This window comes from Oryx dammah, unplaced genomic scaffold (genome assembly GCF_014754425.2).
Source record: "Oryx dammah isolate SB20612 unplaced genomic scaffold, SCBI_Odam_1.1 HiC_scaffold_6, whole genome shotgun sequence".
NCBI lineage: Eukaryota > Metazoa > Chordata > Mammalia > Artiodactyla > Bovidae > Oryx > Oryx dammah.
In genome coordinates, this window is record NW_024070190.1 from 17,546,903 (window position 1) to 17,565,756 (window position 18,854).

An 18,854-nucleotide genomic window follows, 5' to 3' on the forward strand; every position below is an offset into this window, starting at 1 on the left:
ATGCATCAAAAATTAAAAGTTAACTTTTTAATCAAATACCTAAGGGAAAAAAGCTTGCTCATTTCTGACCTTTCAAGCAATATAGTAAATTCTCAGTAAATGCTCTGAATGGCAATAATATGGAAAAATCTTTAATTTATCTGTATCTGAAAGGCTTTAATTTCTGGATCTGATATCTTTAATTTCAGATATCTATCATTTCCCTCTCTGTTACTCTCTACATACTCAAAAGCATGCAAACTCATTTTAATATTACCTAAACCAAAATAAAGACAAGATGAAATCCAGGGGGCTAAATTATATATTTACTTTTTAAAATCAAGACAAAACAGTATTATGAATTCCTGATATTTTGAGTAAATAAATATTGTTTCTTCTGTTTTTGCATATAATCAAGAACTGAATATTTTTACAGCATTAATTTACTAATACTCTTTGCAAGCTGTAACTGAGAATCTAGAAAATGTCTAGAAACTTGTAGTCCTGTCCTTTCACTGACTTACTTTGTCACTAACTTAAAGGTTGTCTAGGATTCAAAATTTTCACTTATAAATTAAGAACAAACACAACTGCTGTATCTATCTCATGAGGTGATTAAGTTTACTCAAACATTTGACACGATGTGCCACTGACTAGGATATTATGCTAAAGTATAAAACTCTCCTTAATAATGGATTTTTCAAATCCTATTTGAGCCTCCATCATGAACAATTCACTTATATGACTACTGCATATCAATTACAAAGCCAATTAATTAACTCAGTTATTAAAGCATTTATAATAGACCCTTTGTTACAACTAACTGTAGGTATAAGCTGTCGAAATTTATATTTTCAAGAGATTCTATGTTATAATTTGGAAGACTGCATTTCTGATCAAGGGTTTAAAAAACAAAGAATTAAAATATAAGCAAAAATGTCATAGAAAGCTACAAAAATTATTTAAATATATGTTTACAGTACAAAAAACTGGGTACCTGAAACTACAGTTATAAATACTATTTCATAAACAAGATGCTAGATATGATACCCAATTTTTTTCTTAGAATTATTGTATAAGAGTTTTAGAAGGATGATTAAAACGACACAGTTTTACTCTATCAGTTGAAACAGTATTCTTCAAGACTCAGCTCAAATTGAATCTCTCCCTAACCTTTGTAGCCAGAAGTCTCTGCTGCCAGCCAGAGACCAAACTGGATGCTGGAAAAACCACGCCCTCCTGAAGTTACTGATAAACATGGCTTCAAGTATTCACTTTTCTACACAAAAGATTTGTAGTCTTACATCATTTAACTTTTCTAAACTGTTTCCTCATCTGTAAAATGTGCATAAAAATCCCTTCCTTGGGGTTTTCCGGGGCTGAATGAAACGAAGTACAAAAACCACCTATGTCTATCCCGTGGTACGTACTTACTATGTACATGTTGTCACCTAACTTTTCCCTTAAATTCTTCCCACTTTTACAAGTACTAAAAGTTAATATGAGCTTATGATAAAAGAAAATGTTTAACTCATACAAAGCCAACATTCTTAAGAGACAGAATACCTTCTGACAGCAGTTTTAATAACAACAATGCCAACAATAAAAAAGATTTTAAATTTCAGTTCTTCACTGGGATGTCAGTATCATAGAAAAAGATGCCCATTTTATGAAGTCAGTTACTGATACATTAGTACAATGTATTGATAGAACAGTGTGCCAGTGCTTTCAAATTTAACCACAGAAGCTGTACTCCTTACATTTACTGAACTTTGGATACTAATGGCAGCAAATAGAGAAAGAACTGAAAGTTTCAGGCCACTGAAGATCACAACATAAGAAGTAAACTGTAATCATAACTAAGCTTATATTGTAACCAACCTAAAGGAGAGGGCTGCCCCCGTATAACTCCATTCTTGGTTCTTTCCTCCAAGTCCATAACTTCTTTGTATATCAATTCTGAAAAACAGGTAAATAAAAACTTTTCAAAGTCTGACAGGCAATCTCCCAAGATAAGTATATGTTAAGTAAAAAATTTTCACACACATTAAATAGTGCAAATGGTGTCCTTGCAATGGTAGAAGGTTGAAAAGTGTCAACCAAAGGTTCAAAGATGTTAATAACAATTTATCGATCCTCAACCATGAATTATATTGAAAGAAAAAAAACCTCTGTTGTAATATTCCAAAAGGTAGATTAAGATAGATCTGAGGTTATACGTTTTATCTTCTATACTCCACCAGGACTTTATACTATATCATTCTATACTACAAATACTCATTTAATTCTCTCCATGAGGGCTTGATTCAAATTTGTCTTACTAACTCCTATTTCCCATAGAGCAAAGAGCCTGGCATAGAGCATGGTACACTGTAGGTACTAACCCAGATACCTGTTAAAAGATATAAATGCAAGAGTATATGGAACCTTCTTTAATCAGAAGAGAATACAAATACATTTTCATTAAAGGGAAAGAATCAGGTAGCTATCCTTCAACACCTTCTGAGCTGAAGCACGCCCTATCATTACTATACAGATTTCTCCACGAGCATCTCGTTCCTTAGCTAGGCTTCTGGACGGTGGGTGGACGGCTGACAGGGCCACTCCAACCGAAGAGAAACAGCAGATGCTGCCCTGTAGCGTATCTGGCCCCTGCCCTGTGTTCTTGGACACGATCTGATGTCAAGTGTGATGTGCCTCACGAGTCTGCCTGTCAGCTTAAGGCCTTTCTAGAGTGTGCTAACACTGCCCTTACTCTTCTCAGGCCATGAAGCTCTTTGATGACTGCATACAAGTGACGAATGCTCTTCCGAGAAAAATGTGAACACAGGAAGCGTGCACAGAGTTTCAAGGAGTCTGTAACTCATTAGATCAGACAGCTGATAAATGACTTCTGATCACAGGGTACGGAGATCTTCATGTTGGTAATAAGGCAAAATAAGTGGAGACAAGAGCTGGAGACACTGAAGTCTGCTTGCGATGGTAACCTACTTGAGCTAGGAAGAAGAAAAATAGGAAGTCTTGATAGAGGCAAGAACGGGAGATGTCTTTAAGAAACAAAAAGGAACGATAAGCATTCCAGATAGGAGGATTAAAAAGAGAGAGAGATAAAACAATATCTCTTTGTAAAAAGCAACCTAGATAGCATATTAAAAAGCAGAGACATTACTTTGCCAACAAAGGTCCGTCTAGTCAAGGCTATGGTTTTTCCTGTGGTCATGTATGGATGTGAGTTGGACTGTGAAGAAAGCTGAGTGCCGAAGAATTGATGCTTTTGAACTATGGTGTTGGAGAAGACTCTTGAGAGTCCCTTGGACTGCAAGGAGATCCAACCAGTCCATCCTAAAAGAGATCAGTCCTGGGTGTTCATTGGAAGGACTGATGCTGAAGCTGAAACTCCAGTACTTTGGCCACCTCATGCGAAGAGCTGACTCATTGGGAAAGACTCTAATGCTGGGAGGGATTGAGGGCAGAAGGAGAAGGGGATGACGGAGGATGACATGGCTGGATGGCATCACCGACTCAATGGACATGAGTCTGAGTGAACTCCGGGAGCTGGTGATGGACAGGGAGGCCTGGCGTGCTGCGATTCATGGGGTCGCAAAGAGTCGGACACAACTGAACAACTGCACTGAACTGAAGGCAGAAGAACCAAAACTAATCAGGGGTACTAACTAGACAAATTAATCTGTAGTTAATAGCTTTGGCAATGAATTTTTTCTGTTATGATGCTAAAAAGGGAGTTTGTAGGTGGCTACTAAACTGCATTTGGGTAGGAGGAAAAGATATAGAACAAGAATAAGTATGTTTAAAGTAATCAAAAATCCTAGAAATATACAAATGAAAATACTATGTTTCACTGATTTTTAGACGTAGTTTTTTCAGTTAGCTTAATGGTGCAGTACGGCTGGCACTGTTTTCTCTTTCTTAGTGGTATATAATAGTGTGCTTTACAACTGGGGGCCTATTAAAATTCCACAAAATATCATGTATGTTTACTGTAAATGTAATGATATATAAAATATCAGATTAGACATTTTAATACCTACTCTGATCCATAGTTTCTATACTCTTGTATATTACATATTACACAGATAGATGTACTAGGTTCTACCTAATTCTATCATCTTGGTGGGCTCTACAGAACCTTATTAATACTATATGTCTCCCAAGTCAACTGAGGGAAAACTAATTTCTGATTATTCCGAAGAAAGAATCAACTTCATTCCTCCCAAATAAACCTGTAAATGGACTACCTGCTTTGGTTTATACCTCCCCGGTCCCTTTTGCCTTCCAAGTATTTAGGTTCTTAGCTCTTACCAACATATCTTCTGTCCATCTGATTTTAAGTGACTTCTCCAAAGTCATGCAGATACAAAATTGGTCAAAATATTACATGACAGACAACAATATAAATAGAAGCAAATGAGATCTAAAGGTAACTTGGCCCAAATGTCCCAGGGAATCTTTTAAAGAAAGAAATACTTTAACATTTCCAAGACTTTCAAAGCATTATTAATATTCAACCAAAGTAAACACATACACACACACACACACACTACTCTATTAGATATGCAAATATTAAAAATTAACTCACTCTGTTGATGAGGGTGGGGATAAAAGACATTCCTATACAATGCTGATGTGAGTGTAAACTGCTACAAGTTCTTCAGAGAGTAATTAGAAACAGCTGAAAGTATCCTTTGGCCCACCAAATCTCCTTGTAAGATTCTTCTCACAGGCATATTCTCAGGTGTGCACAAGAACACTACAGAGTTGACTGTTAACAACAGGCTAGACCCAGCTTGAATGCTCTTCACACGGTTGTTAGAACCGCCCTGTGACACAGCCCGCACAGCAGATCACTAACCAGCTATTCAGGCAGATGAGCCAGGTATATGGAGCAAGAGGGAATGGTCTCTATACAACAATATCAACAAAGCAATTGCGAGTTGTATGCAACTGTATGTGATTAAAACAGGGTGGGAGAGGAGAAGGGGGAGACATCAAACACACAGGTTTGTGTATTTGCAGACTATGAAAGAATATTAAAGTTCCTGAACGTACAAATGTGCCTTTGTCTGGGGTGGGGAACATAAGGCATTAAGTTAGTGAAGGAAGGAGGTTTAGTTTCTACTTCTGCAAAATAGTTTAAATCATATTATCAAATATCAGTTATGAATAACAGGAAATAGCTTTCGTCTCCCTAAAATGGTGACTGAGCAGCACAGAAAGCCAGCGCTCCCGGCTTCATCTGAAAGGGCCTGGGGGACGTTACCTTTCCACTCTTCTATTGTGTGCTCCCGTTCATCTAACTGCTTGTCAGGGATCTTTGGTGGTGGCTGAAACACAAGGCAACAAAAACTGAGTCAGTTTATTCAAAGTCTATAAATTCCTTACAATTACTTGAAATATTATTAACCATGCAGAAGCCTTGGAAAAACACACCATTATACCAAGAATGATCCAACGATCAATGTTGATTCTGTGTAGACAGACTAATATGGGAAGACTCCATGACAGGAAAAAAGATGCTTAATAGTCTTTTTTTTCTTGTTTTTGAAGCTATTATATTTTATTTACATCATAGAATTGTGCTATGCTTTGGACACAATAATTTGTTTACAACAAAGTTAAGATGTTTTCTCAAAGCGCTCAACATCATAGCTCAACTTACAAGGTAATAAGGCAAAAAGGCAAGAAACAATGGGAGGGAAGTTTATTTTGTGTAGGAGGTACTTGGATATGTTCATTCTCCAAAGGAATTTTTCATGCAAAAACAGAAAGCACCATCATCATTTATTTATATTTTTATTTAAAATTAAAAAAATATATACTCTAAACCTAACTTCAACTCTAAGAGTACAATACATTCTTCAAACATTCAGAAAAGAACTTACAGCTTCTGCTTCAGAAGGATCATACCAGACATTGATATACGGGTGCTGGAGCGCTTCATCTACAGAAATCCTTTTAGATGCATCAATTACCAGCATTTTGGATAACAAATCCCTTGCCTGACTGGCTGCAAAAGTAATGAGATGTTTATGTAACATATCTCATAACGTTTTAAAATTATCAATAAATTTCAGAAATCTGAAATTATCATGTACTAAAAAATGCTTTAAAAAGAATAGATTTACTATAAAATTAGGTCATACATATGATTAAAAATATAACTAAAAATAACTAAAACCTCACACTGTTCCATTACTCAGAAATAATGTTGAGTTACATCCCATAACAATATAAATACACCCCCATAAACCTCCTCCACAAACAGCCGCCTACCCACAATGGAATTAAAGATAATATTTTTAAAAGTACCTTTAAGTTTGTTGTGTTCCGAGTCAGCTGGGAAAAGTACATCAGGGAAGAGCTTCTCAAAGCTATATCCAGCATACTTAGGTCTGTTTTCAACGTACGTCCTTACTGTTGGTTGTAGTTTCTTCATGAATTCAGGACATGGTGTTCCAAGCTGTTCAATAACTTTATTCCACTGATCAATATCTAGTATCAAGTAGCTAAGAAAAATACTGTGCATCTACTGTCCAACATATGAGTCACATCCATATTAAAATAACAGGAAACTAGCAATTTAAAATTCTAAGAAAGAAATGTGGCAGTTATAAAAGGTGCAAAAGGCAATGGCTGTAGGTGGACAAAGAATCAATAACAAGCTTTGTTAACCTTACTATGTGTATATGTGTGTCTACTAATACTGATTTTATCATAAAAATGGAAGCTTAAACTCACAAATTCCAAATACAAATGATGAGTGGCTCAAAGGAAAATGGTAATTCCTGCCCATATAGACTCTACGTATAAACTGGACACAATTCTGAACATAGAATTTGCCTTTTCTTCTAGCTTATCAGAAAATGTGACTGCATTTCTGAGAAGATAAGAAATATTTATCATCTGTCCTGCTTTTCTGAGTTTTCTAAACTAACAGAAAATAAGAAGCAGCAATAAAAATGATGGCATTCCTTTTTGCCATTCTTTGTTTAGCTTATGTTAACTAAAATATTTTAAAGCTCTGAAGTCTGAGAAAATGACTCACTATTTTGGTTAAGGTGTAAGGCTAGAATTCCCTGGTTTCTTTCCTCCTAGTCTTTAGTCTTTATACTTCAAGTGCTCCCCATGGATTAAGACCTAAACGTTTCTTACTGTAACCCAATGAATACGGTTTCTCCCATTCGCCTTCTTAAAACAATTCTAAGTGTCACTAGCTGATAAACACAATAACAGATCACTGTTACTACAAATATCAGAAGTAGTCAGATGAACAAAAATCATGAACCCAAATCTACTCATCACCATATACAACTATTACTGCTGAAACTCTCAGATGAAAAGATCAGTATGTTATGTTGAGAAATGAGACAACAACCGAAAGACACAGAACACACAGAACATTAACGAAACAGAAGGTGGGGAGGACGAAACAAAAGGGTGACCAGGAACAACAATTCAAAATTCATATCATGTCCTAAGTACTTCTAGACTTACTCAAGTGTATAATTATTGGAAAAGTTTAATGCAAGCCATGATTTTTGATTCAGGTTAAATAAATCAACTCAAAGCCAACAAGTAACTGTGGATAATTAACTTGAGTAGTTTTCAGAATTAACAAATGAGACAACCAACGAGGGAAAGGAAAGTCTATGTCAAATAGCAGGTGGTATTTTTAAAGAGTAATTTAACAATACTTTACTAGGGAGAGACAAAATACATTATACCTGATCAAGCTGAAGTGTTGTCATACATTTTGACCTTTAGAAACTACATTTTAGGCCAAAGATAAGGATACGATCTGTACCTGGGAACAAAACACCACCTTTGATCATTTCTCCCATGATGCACCCAACTGACCAAATGTCAACTGAAAACAAAATGCAATGACATTAACATAAAGATTTTGGTTAAAATAAAAAAATATATAAACATTAAAAAAATCACACACACCATGTATACTTCAAAATTAAAGAAAGCAGTATAAAATAAAAATGAGTGACAGTGAATGTGCTCTAACTACCAGCAGAGACTGTATGTCCTACTGCCAAACGCAGCCTATAAACATCACAGAAATTTTGAGCTGTAACAGCCACAAACTTCACGTCTGCTTAAAGAAACCCCACACGTGTGAATGCACACTGTACTCATTTTCACTGGGGAACATGAGGAAGCCCGCCACCTAACTGATCAAACTGCTGCAGCAGCGCAAGGATACAGTCCCTTCCTGGAAAGAGGATTTTGTGGCAAACCATTTCTCCCATAATGCACCCCACAGACCATAAATCCACTACATGTTTGCAGCACAAAAGAAGGAAAAGCAAAGCAAAAGGTCGTTAAAATCAGAGAAGCATAACATGACTGCTTTATATAAAAACCGCAAAACATCACAGAAAGAAAAAAGTGACTTTAATTTTAGCTAATGGAATAATTTAAAACATAAAATATTTTTCAAAAGGCTTTGATTCACAAAAGCAAATGTGAAGTGTAGCCTTTTAGCTACATATCTAATTTAAAGGGAGAGCTATGCACAGAAATCACATGATTTTAAAACCTATAGTTTGCCCCTGAAAATTTACTTACAAAATATGAAAATGAACCAACACAAATTTACAAATAAGGCTCAAAATGTACATGAGGTACCAAAATTTAAAAAATAAAACCTTGATACTATTTGGAGGTTCAACTGTGCATTATCCTCTCTCTTTAAGTAAAATAAAAGAAAAAAGCATGAGCAGAAACAGTCTAGCATATTAAAATATTTAACAGAAATAATGCTTCTAGGAATAATTACAGTTAAAAAGTTAACCTAACGGTCTTCAGAAATTTTCAAGTTGGAGTTCATCAATTTGTTTTGAGAAGTGCTACGTTTACTCTGATAGAAATCATTTGTTTTCTTGGCAACACCATGTTGCATTTACTCTACTATCCCAAGTTCATAGAGAATGAACAAATAATCAAGGAAATACAGCAAAAAAAGTACATTTCACGTTTTCCACCTAAAGTGTTTTAAACTTGTAGAACTAAACCACTTTTGGTTTAAGAAGTTGGTTTCGGCTGAACACAGTATGAAAGCTCCCACAAGTTTATCATCTACAGAGTCTCCTACTAGACTTACTGACCCTTGCTGACTTTATTTATTTATTTTGGCCACCCGGGATGACCAGGGGTTGACCCGCAGCCCCTGTGGTAGAGATGCGAGTCTTAACCACTGGACCACCAGGGAATTCCTGTGACGCTTGTCACTTTTAAATGAGAGTTCCAACCAATGTTGAAAAGAATGCGCCAGACACAGAGATGAGCAATTTGAGGGTCTCCACCTATCTCATGAAAACTAACCAGATACCCTGACACTTTATATCTTTGGGTTTGAAAACAGATAAAAAGAGAAGGTGCTTACAGTTTAATACAAGAAGGGGAAGAATAAGCAATTTGAAGGGAAAGTTTTAGAACCTTGCATTTGTTTTTGTAGTCTGAAGACTTCAATTCTTTTAATAGCAAAAGAATAAAAGGGCAGAAATAGATGTTAGAGATGTACCTTTAACCATGCAGGACAATTTGGGAACTTAAAATCTGTACTTTCTAATACACTCATAAGGAGACTATTAGTTCATTACAGAATCCTAGGAGCTATATTTAGGAGTAAATTTTGGAAATCCTGTGGAATTGAAGTTTCTCTAAATTTCACATTAGAATACATACAAATCTTTTTGTATCTATGGCATAATTCAACTTCCAAGGATAAAATTTTAGAGGGAAAGTTAATATTTACCTATCAGTTCAGAGAAAATTTTTTTCCATGGTTTTCATTTCTGGCAAAAAATCTATTACAACAATTTTTTCCTTGTGGATTATAGAGAATAGCAAGCTTTAGTTAAATATCTAGGACACAATTTATGTACATACTCTTGAGAAAAACATATTTTAAAACATTTCCAAAGCTACAAGCATGAGAGGCTATTGCAAGCACTGTCTGGGCGAATGAAGACTTCCCTCAGAATATGAAAAGCCTGATTCAGACACAAAAAGAGCTTTACAGGTCTACCTGCTCAGTCTATTTGGCAGTCTAAATATATCCCATTATCTCACTTTCCAAAAAGCTTTGAGGGTAGCTTGCAATAAAAGACATATATATAAAACAAAGTCATTAAAACAGATGTAGGATGGGTGAGAGGTGTCACTAGAAGGTGGAAGTTCTTATGCTCAACCTTGCTGGCTGATGTAGTTATCAAAATTAAGCACTATATTTCACTCAGTTTCCTGGAGACTGAAAGAACGCAATAAAGTGAGTCTATAGAATTCTTATCTAAGAAAGGAAAGTATGTCAACTCTTTACATGATAGTTTTTCTTGGTGCTGATTTCTACTAGGAAGCGCCTAAGATCACAAATCCAAGACAAGGTGACACACTGCACACTATTTATGACAATCAATCATTTTACAGCAAATACAAAAACAATGATCATGTTGTCACTTGAAATAGCAATTCTCCAAAAAAAGAAAAAAGGAGTCTAATACTAAATCTAACTCACTGGATTCTACAGGGTATAAGACAATTTTAGGTCAAGAGTAAGACAACAGAATAGCGTGTTTATTTAAAAACAAAAGAATAATACTGATAATAAATGTTTAAAGTGTTTTTAACTGGCTCAGATAAGAATATTAAGCTAAAATCCTCACTTCAAAGTTATCTTTTTTAGAAAAAAGAATCCTCAAAACTGATTTGATACAGTTTCCTGATTCAGAGTGAACTGCTGTTTCAGAGTCTTTTGCTAGAAAAAATGTCTAGGTCCTACTTTATGAAGTATTTTGAATTATCACATTTTAAAAGTTAAAGTCAATAAAATCATGTGTAGACTTATTCATCTTCCAAATGACTGAGATTCAGCAAATTTATACCTGTCTTAGGTATAAATATGTGTATGTATAACATTTTTTTAAAATTCATGAACTACATGCCTGAGCATTTTCTTCAACCTAATTCTAGTGTTAATTTATGTAACTGGCTATATTTGCACATAATAATGCCATTTCTTTAAGGCTGGACACAAGGGCTTTGATGAAACACCATTTCCTCTGAAAGGTCACCTTAAATTAATTATCCATCAGCTTTGCAGAACAGCCTTACTGTAGCTCTTAAAAGTCTGCACTAAGTGCTACTGCTTTTAACTTTAATGTCATAGGACAGGAAATGTGTGCAGATACCACTAATGCAAACCAGGACCACCACTAGAGATATGGTGGGGGAAGAGATGGGTCCACCAAATGCTTCCCTGTGCCCATGTTAGAATGCTCATTTTCATGTTACAGGCAAGAAAATGTATGTATTCTATATATGTATTCTTACAGGGGCCATGGTAACAAATTCTTTATCCGATGGTTGTACTGATGGTTATGTATTTGTATTTAAATAAACAGGGGCCCCAAGTTTTTCCAAACATTTATGACAAAATTTGTAGTTACTTCCAAACTCTTGATAAACACTTCAAACAGCAATAATTTTCTTTATGCATTTCAATTTAAGTATTTACATCAGAAATCTGATAAACAAAAGCAAATAAATCTGAACAGAATTTCAAGTAAATAGTGTTTGCTGACCGTTTTCTTTGTAGCCCATGCCTAGGATGACCTCAGGTGCTCTGTAGTAGCGAGTCACTACGTAAGGTGTCATCATAAAACTAGTTCCTGCAGTCCTGGCCAGTCCAAAGTCAAGAATCTTCAAAGTGCAGTCTGATTTTACTACTATATTACTGGGCTTTAAGTCCTTCAAAAATAAAAATACAAAAAATGACTGCTATGATATAAACAAATATTTTGCAGTCCACACGTTATGAATGAGATCTCTTATAAAACAATTCATGCTAATTGTTCATTTTTCTCAAACTGTAATTGTTACCACTGCACAGATTCATCATAAATAGACAAATGTGAGAAACTAGCTTGATGGCATTTTTAATTTACAAATACATACAGTAGTTATTAGAAGTTAGTAACATTTTATTTGCTAGAAAATATGATTAGCTAGATACTTTCAATCAAGGGGTGTAAAAGCGATTTGGAATGGCATCTCAAAGCTCATGTAAGAACTTTTATGGTTAAACAAAGAGAGAATCATAAGTTAGCATTTATATTCACTTGCACACTAAATTACTAGCTTTAAAAATTCTCATTTTAAATTCACAGTAAGCTTTATATAGATATTATATATCAACAATAGGCCATTCTATGTCAACCCAATCACATGTCATTTGACTTTTCAAATAGGCAGATGTTCAACTCTGAAGGACCAAAGTAACCATTATCAGTTTTCCCATCACTGATTTCTCACCCAAAATCATACAGATTTGTTCATACAGTTTTTGACTGCCCACAGAGGTAGGACAGCATTGTCCTGGTGCCACTAATCCATAAAAGCACCTGCTGCTGATGCTACTAAGTAACGTCTGTGAAGAGCTACCCACGTGAACCCAACCTCAAGGAATTCTATGTTACAATCATAAAAAGGCAGGAGCATAAATACTCAAGGCTTCCAGTTCAACCCATCTTGCCTTTTAGCTACCATGAATCCTATTATGAATGGAGAGACCAAAAAAAGCAGGCCTGTAATTCACATATATTGAATATCAGTGATTAACAATACAGAAAACTGGCCTGAAAAACGATGGTTAATCACTCCTGCAGGGTCTGCATCCAGCACAGCGTGTAACTGTCTTTAGCCTATGCTGACAGGCAGTCACAGATGGAGTCAGAAGATGTGCCACCTGTTTGTTGCTGCTGGTCAGCTGCTAAGTTGTGTCCGACTCTTGGCAACCCTATGGACTACGGCATGCCAGGCTCCTCTGCCCTCCACTATCTCCCAGAGTTGGCTCAAACTGATGCCCATTGAGTTGGTGATGCTATCTATCTCATCCTCTGCCGCTCCCATCTCCTTTGCCTTCAATCTTTTCCAGCACCAGGGTCTTTCCAATGAGCTGGCTCTTCGCATCAGGTGGCCAAAGTATTGGAGTTACAGCTTCAGCAACAGTCCTTTCAATAAATATTCAGGGCTGATCTCCTTTATGACTGACTGGTCTGATCTCCCTGCAGTCCAAGGCTCAGCCTTCTTTATGGACCAACTGTCCCATCTGTACATGACTACGGGAAAAACCACAGCTTTGACTAGAAGGACCTTTGTCAGCAAAGCAGTGTCTCTGCTTTTTTAATACGCTGTCTAGGTTTGTCATGTCATCGACTGGTTTTACCGAATTAAAAATAAATATCAACAGGCTTACTGGACAGAGGATGAACACTTTTATCACTGCTATCCTATAAATATGTGGTCCTGATTTCCAAAATGCAATACCTCAGCAAAGAAACACTGCATGTTCAAAAATAAATATTTTGAGCTTTGATGCTATTTCAATGTCTATCATGTTGGTTAATGATTTAATGGCTCATTGTAGTACTGCATTCTAGTTTAGGAATAAGATTTCAACCTTAAACACTTTACTTTGGAAGAATTAAGAACAAAATAAAAAAATTTTTAAATAGTCATTTTTTGTTAAGGGAAAGATACTTTCGAAAAGCATATCGTCTAAAATTCATCTTGGTATCTCAATATGTATGGGCTTCCCAGTGGCAGAGCAGTAAAGAATAGGCCTGCCGATGGAGGAGGTGCAGGTTCCACCCCTGGGTCGGGGAGATCCCCCGGAGGAGGAGATGACAATCTACTCCAGTACTCTTGCCTGGAGAAGTCCATGGAGAGAGGAGCCTGGCGGGCTCCAGTCCACGGGTGGCAAAGAGCTGGACACGACTAAGCGCCCGAGGACACACACGTCAGTGTGCACCTTTCCACAGGCGTTTGGCAGCACTGCGCTCTCTATCTCTGAAGAATTACCGAACGTGTATGAAGGTGTGACAGAAGCAGTGGACTGACTTAATATTCCATCTTCTCTACCACATTTTTCCAGCCTGTGATTAATTCTAGTCAATGGGATGTGAGTGGGAACTGAGAACAGAAGGGCCAGTTTCGTATACACTAGCAGTGGATAATCTGAAAGAGAAAATAACTCCATTTATAATAGTTTCCAAAAGAATAAGTTACCTAGGAAAACATTTTAACTAAGGTTGTGAAAAGACCTGCAGACTGAAAACTTTAAAACACAGAAGATCTGTCACAGACTACACTGCATTCCCCACCGCCCGCCCCCGCCCCCGCCCCCGCCAATCAAGTGCAAACATTGAAGCCTAACCCTTAATGTGACTGTATCTGGAGGCAGGACCCTTGTAGAGGTAATTAAGGTTAAACGAGGTCATAAGGGTTGGGCTCAATGCAAAAGAACTGGTGTCCTTATAAGAAAAGAGAGAGACACCAGAGTCTGCTCTCTCTTTTTACATGCACGGAAGAAAGGGCACGTGAGGACATGTGGCAAGAAGGCGGCTACCTCCACAGCAGGAAGAGAGCTCTCAGTAGAAACGGAATTTACTTGCATGTTGGTCCTGGACTTCTAACCTCCAAAAACTGTGAGAAAATAACCCTCTCTTGTTTAGGCCACCTACTCTGCTATTTTGGTATGATACACAAAATAGACTAATACAACCTAAGTAAATGGAAAGACATCCTACATTTGTGAATTGGAATACTAAATACAGTTAAGACAGCGAAACTACCCAAGCAGTCTACAGAGTCAATGAAATCCTTATTATTATTACAGTTCCAATGGCCTTCTCAGCGGAAATGGAAAAGCTGATACTCAAAATTCATATGGAATCACAAGGAGCCCTGAACAGTCAAAATGATATTGAGAAAGAATAAAGCTGATGGACTCATACTACCCCATTTCAAAATTTACTACAGAGCTACAGTGCTCAAAATAAAGTGGTACTGATAAAAGCACACACACAAAGACCAACGGAATTGAGAACTGAGAGTCCAGAAATAAAACCGTATGTCTACAGCCAACTGAATTTCAATAAGGATGCAAAATCATTCAGTGAGAAAACAATAGTCTCTTTTAATAAATGGTGCTAGGATAACTGGATTTTCACAAGCGAAAGAATGAAGTTATTATTATTAGCACCTTATCTCATACCATATACAAAAATTAACTCAAACTGGGTCAACGACCTAAACATAAGAGCTAAAACTATTGATGAAAGACTAAATCTTTATGACCTCGAATTCGACAATGGATTCTTACATATGACACTGAAAGTACAAACAACCAAAGAAAACATAAACTGATTTTAGTGAAAATTAAAATATTTGCACATCAAGAGAGATCAAGAAAGTGAAAAGACAACATACAAGATAGGAGAAAATATTTAAAAATTACTCATCTGATAAGGATCTAGTATTCAGAATATATAAAGAACCCTGATAACTCAACAACAAAAAGACAAACAACTCAATTAAAAAATGGGCAAAGGGCTTAAACAGATATTTCTTCCAAGAAGATATACAAATACAAAACAATCATGACAAGATGCTTAATGTCATTAGAGAAATGCAAGTTAAAACCACAATGAGATACCACTTCATCCTCACTAGGATGGCTAGAATGAAAACGTCATCAGGAATCAGCAAAGATGTGGGGAAACTGGGATTTCTGTGTGCCATTGCTGGAGATGTAAGATGGTGTACCCACTGTGGCAGGCAATTCGCTGGTTCTCCAGAAAGCTAAGTAAGACCCAGCAATAAAACTCCTAGGTAGACACGCAAAAGAACCAGAAACAGAAACTCAAATACTTCTACCTTAGTGTTTTTAACAGCTAAAAACTAAAAGCTAACAGGTGGAAATAACCCAGATGTCCATTAACGGATGATTGGATAGACAAAATGTGGGAAATATATACAACAGAATATTCATCAGTCCTAAGAAGGAATGAACTGCTGATATACACTTTAATATGGGTGAAACGGAAAACATTATGCTAAGGTAAAGAAACCAGACAGAAAGCTCATATATCGTTATGACTCTACTTGTATGAAATATCCAGAAGAGGTGAACCCATGGACTCTGAGAGCAGACTGGTGTGTGTCCGGGGTTGGGGAGAGAAGGGACGGGGTGACTACCAGGAGTAGCGAGTTTCCTTCTGGAGTGATGACAATATTTTGAAATTTGGTATCAGTAGTGGTTGCACAATGTGAAGGCACTCAGTATCACTGAACTGCACGCTTTGAAACACTGTGGATTTTATGTTACATCAATTTAACCCCAACAATTAAAAAACGATATGCCAGTCTTTTCTACTAACCCGATGAATAATCCCAGCAGAGTGAAGGTGCTTGATCCCACACAGCATCTGGTAGAGAAGGTAGGACATTCTTTCGTGGTCTAGTTCCATCTGGATTACTTGACAAAGGTTGGCGTCCATGAGCTCCATGACTATGTACCTTCACGGGCCAAGAAAGAGGGCAGCTCAAGTGTGCAGTGACAGTCAAAGAATAACATGGAGTAACAAAGTTTTAATTATTACACTTACACATCTTGAAATTCTTCTAGGGATTTCTGTGGTGTAAAAACATTCAAAAGGCCAATTATCTGTGGCAAAAGCAGAGAAATAGAAAAATTTTCATTTGGAAACTGCAAATACATGGACTAAAAAAAAGACACCCTCTGTATGAAGTTTTTCAAGTCTTATGTTATAAGCTTAAGTAATCGCCTTATTTTATATATTAAACGTTTATGGCCAGGGTTGGGGGCAGGGAGAGAAGCAGAGCACAGAGGGTGTTAAGGGCAGAGACAAGACTCTGAACGATACTATAACGGTAGATCTATGCATCATTACACACTTGTCCAAACCCACAGAATGCACCCCACCAAGAGTGAACCCTAATGCAAACTGTGGACTCTGGGTGATGAGTACATGTCAATGTAGGTCCACTGACCATAAAAAATGTACCCCTCTGGTGGGGGGTGTTAATAATGCAGGAAGCTATGCATGTACGCAGGCAGGGGATATATGGGACATCTCTGTACTTTTCTTTACATTTTGCTGTGAACCTAAAACTGCTCTAAAAACACAGTCTTATACACACACACAAACGATACCAACAGAAGAGCTCCAGAAAACCCGTTCCATTTATATACATTCAATTATTATGGACCTATATTATATAATCCTCTACATAATCTTTAGGCAAATCGTAAGTACTTTCTGCCAGCTTTTATCCAACTCAATACTTTTATATAACCTCAGCCCTTTTGACCCCTGGTTTTTCATAAAACCACACTTTCCCAGACTTCCTCATTCCCATCTAGTTCACCAGTTTATCGACAGGCATGCAATCTTTTCCACTATTGTTTTTCAATCCTCCCTGCTCTATTTGTACCCTTTTCCTGGGTGATACTATGTATGTTTTTTCCCTCCAAATCTATGTAGATAATTCCAAATATTCATTAAAGGTTCTTTAGTTTATGAGTCTCAGATTTTCACTGCTACTTCACATGAGGTCTCTCAAAGTAATATAAAATTGAATTCATTATCTTTCCAACCCAAACCTCTGAGTTTTCCATGGTATCTTCTTTTTTACAACAGAAAGCACAGAGTGATTTTTTTACTCTTTTTCTCAATATCTGAAAAGTGAAAGTGTCAGTCGCTCAGTTGGGTCCAATTCTTTGTGACCCCATGGACCGTAGCCATTTGCATCATAAAAAATAAAAGAATGCTAGTTCTAATCACTATTGTCAGGATGAATTTCAATCTCTTTTCACTTCCCGTGCTATTACATATGTTGAGGATTCTAACATCTCATCTAGACTGTTTATGCTGAAATAACTTCTAACACTTGGTTCCCTAACAATGGTTTTCTGCAAATCCAGCTACCATTTTACTGTCCATTGGTAGTAAAAAGATATTACTCACCTTTTCAAACATCTAAAGCCACCAAAAAGAATTCTAAAACTCCCTTGCAGTACATTCAAAGCCCTCCATGACAGGACAGCAACCCACTTCATCTCTTGCTAAGCCCTCTATTAAACTTGATACTTGAGCAAGAAGGCTGTTTCTAAAAAACTGTCAAGGCCTTTAAACATACTATGCCCTATGTTTGTCACTTTCCTACTAAATGCTACTACGTCTTCAAGGTAGGCCTCTTCTGTAGGGTCTGACAGTGCCCAGTTCTTGACAGAGCAGAATATTCTACTCTGGCCCCAGAACATCTATGTTATTATGGCATTTAATACACTGGAGCATAGTCTTGCTTTCACAACAGCCTCTTACTCCTTTTTACATTTTGACATATAAGAAAATACCTGACACATATTTTTGAGATGTGTTGACAATTATACTTAGAATGTTTTTCTAGACATAAACGTCATGAGGGCCTTTAAGCACAAAGCTTCGCTTACAGAAGACATCCAAGTACATGCTCAGTGCATGTTCAGTGCTGAAATTCCGAAAAATAATTTTCAGATCAGAGAAGATAAAACAAATTTGTTTAAGACAGAGGAATAAGTATCAAATTGTTCTAAATGCCTCCTAACATGTCTAACCAGATGAACTACACACTTGGAGAAATAATGAAACCATTCTCATTAATATCTAGGCAATCCCAGAGCAGAAGTGTGGTATCAGAGATGAAAAGCATACAAGGGCAGAAAGGGTATCAGTGGTTTCTCAGAACTGAGAAACTGAGGAGGATGGGAGATGGGGGAATGAGAGCCAAAGGAGTGAGGTTTCTTTGTGAGGTGGTGAAGGTGTTATAGAGCCTAGTGTGGTGACAGTCACACGTGTCAGTGAACAGACTGAAAACCAATGAATCAAATGGACCAGCTGTGTGGTACGTGAATTGTATCATAATAAAGCTGTTACATAAAAAAGATTAAAATGGATAGCTGTCTTCTTTTCCAAAAGAGAAATGAAGAAAATTACATCAAT

At 36.7% G+C, this 18,854-nt stretch overlaps 1 protein-coding gene across 4 annotated transcripts in view; it reads right to left on the reverse strand.

Moving 5' to 3' along the window:
* Nucleotides 1-18,854, reverse strand: part of MAPK8 (mitogen-activated protein kinase 8) — a 97,304-nt gene that overhangs the window by 6,711 nt on the left and 71,739 nt on the right. For 2 of the 4 annotated variants that reach the window (XM_040242566.1, XM_040242568.1), the window contains exons 4-11: nucleotides 16,458-16,516; nucleotides 16,230-16,368; nucleotides 11,592-11,757; nucleotides 7,793-7,864; nucleotides 6,307-6,489; nucleotides 5,880-6,004; nucleotides 5,258-5,321; nucleotides 1,861-1,938 (exon numbers count right to left, since the gene is read on the reverse strand). In XM_040242566.1, coding sequence (XP_040098500.1) covers nucleotides 1,861-1,938; nucleotides 5,258-5,321; nucleotides 5,880-6,004; nucleotides 6,307-6,489; nucleotides 7,793-7,864; nucleotides 11,592-11,757; nucleotides 16,230-16,368; nucleotides 16,458-16,516 — 886 coding nt within the window. Of the gene's footprint in view, nucleotides 1-1,860; nucleotides 1,939-5,257; nucleotides 5,322-5,879; nucleotides 6,005-6,306; nucleotides 6,490-7,792; nucleotides 7,865-8,212; nucleotides 8,285-11,591; nucleotides 11,758-16,229; nucleotides 16,369-16,457; nucleotides 16,517-18,854 lie in introns of all 4 variants that reach the window. The other 2 variants (XM_040242567.1, XM_040242569.1) reach the window with 1 other exon arrangement.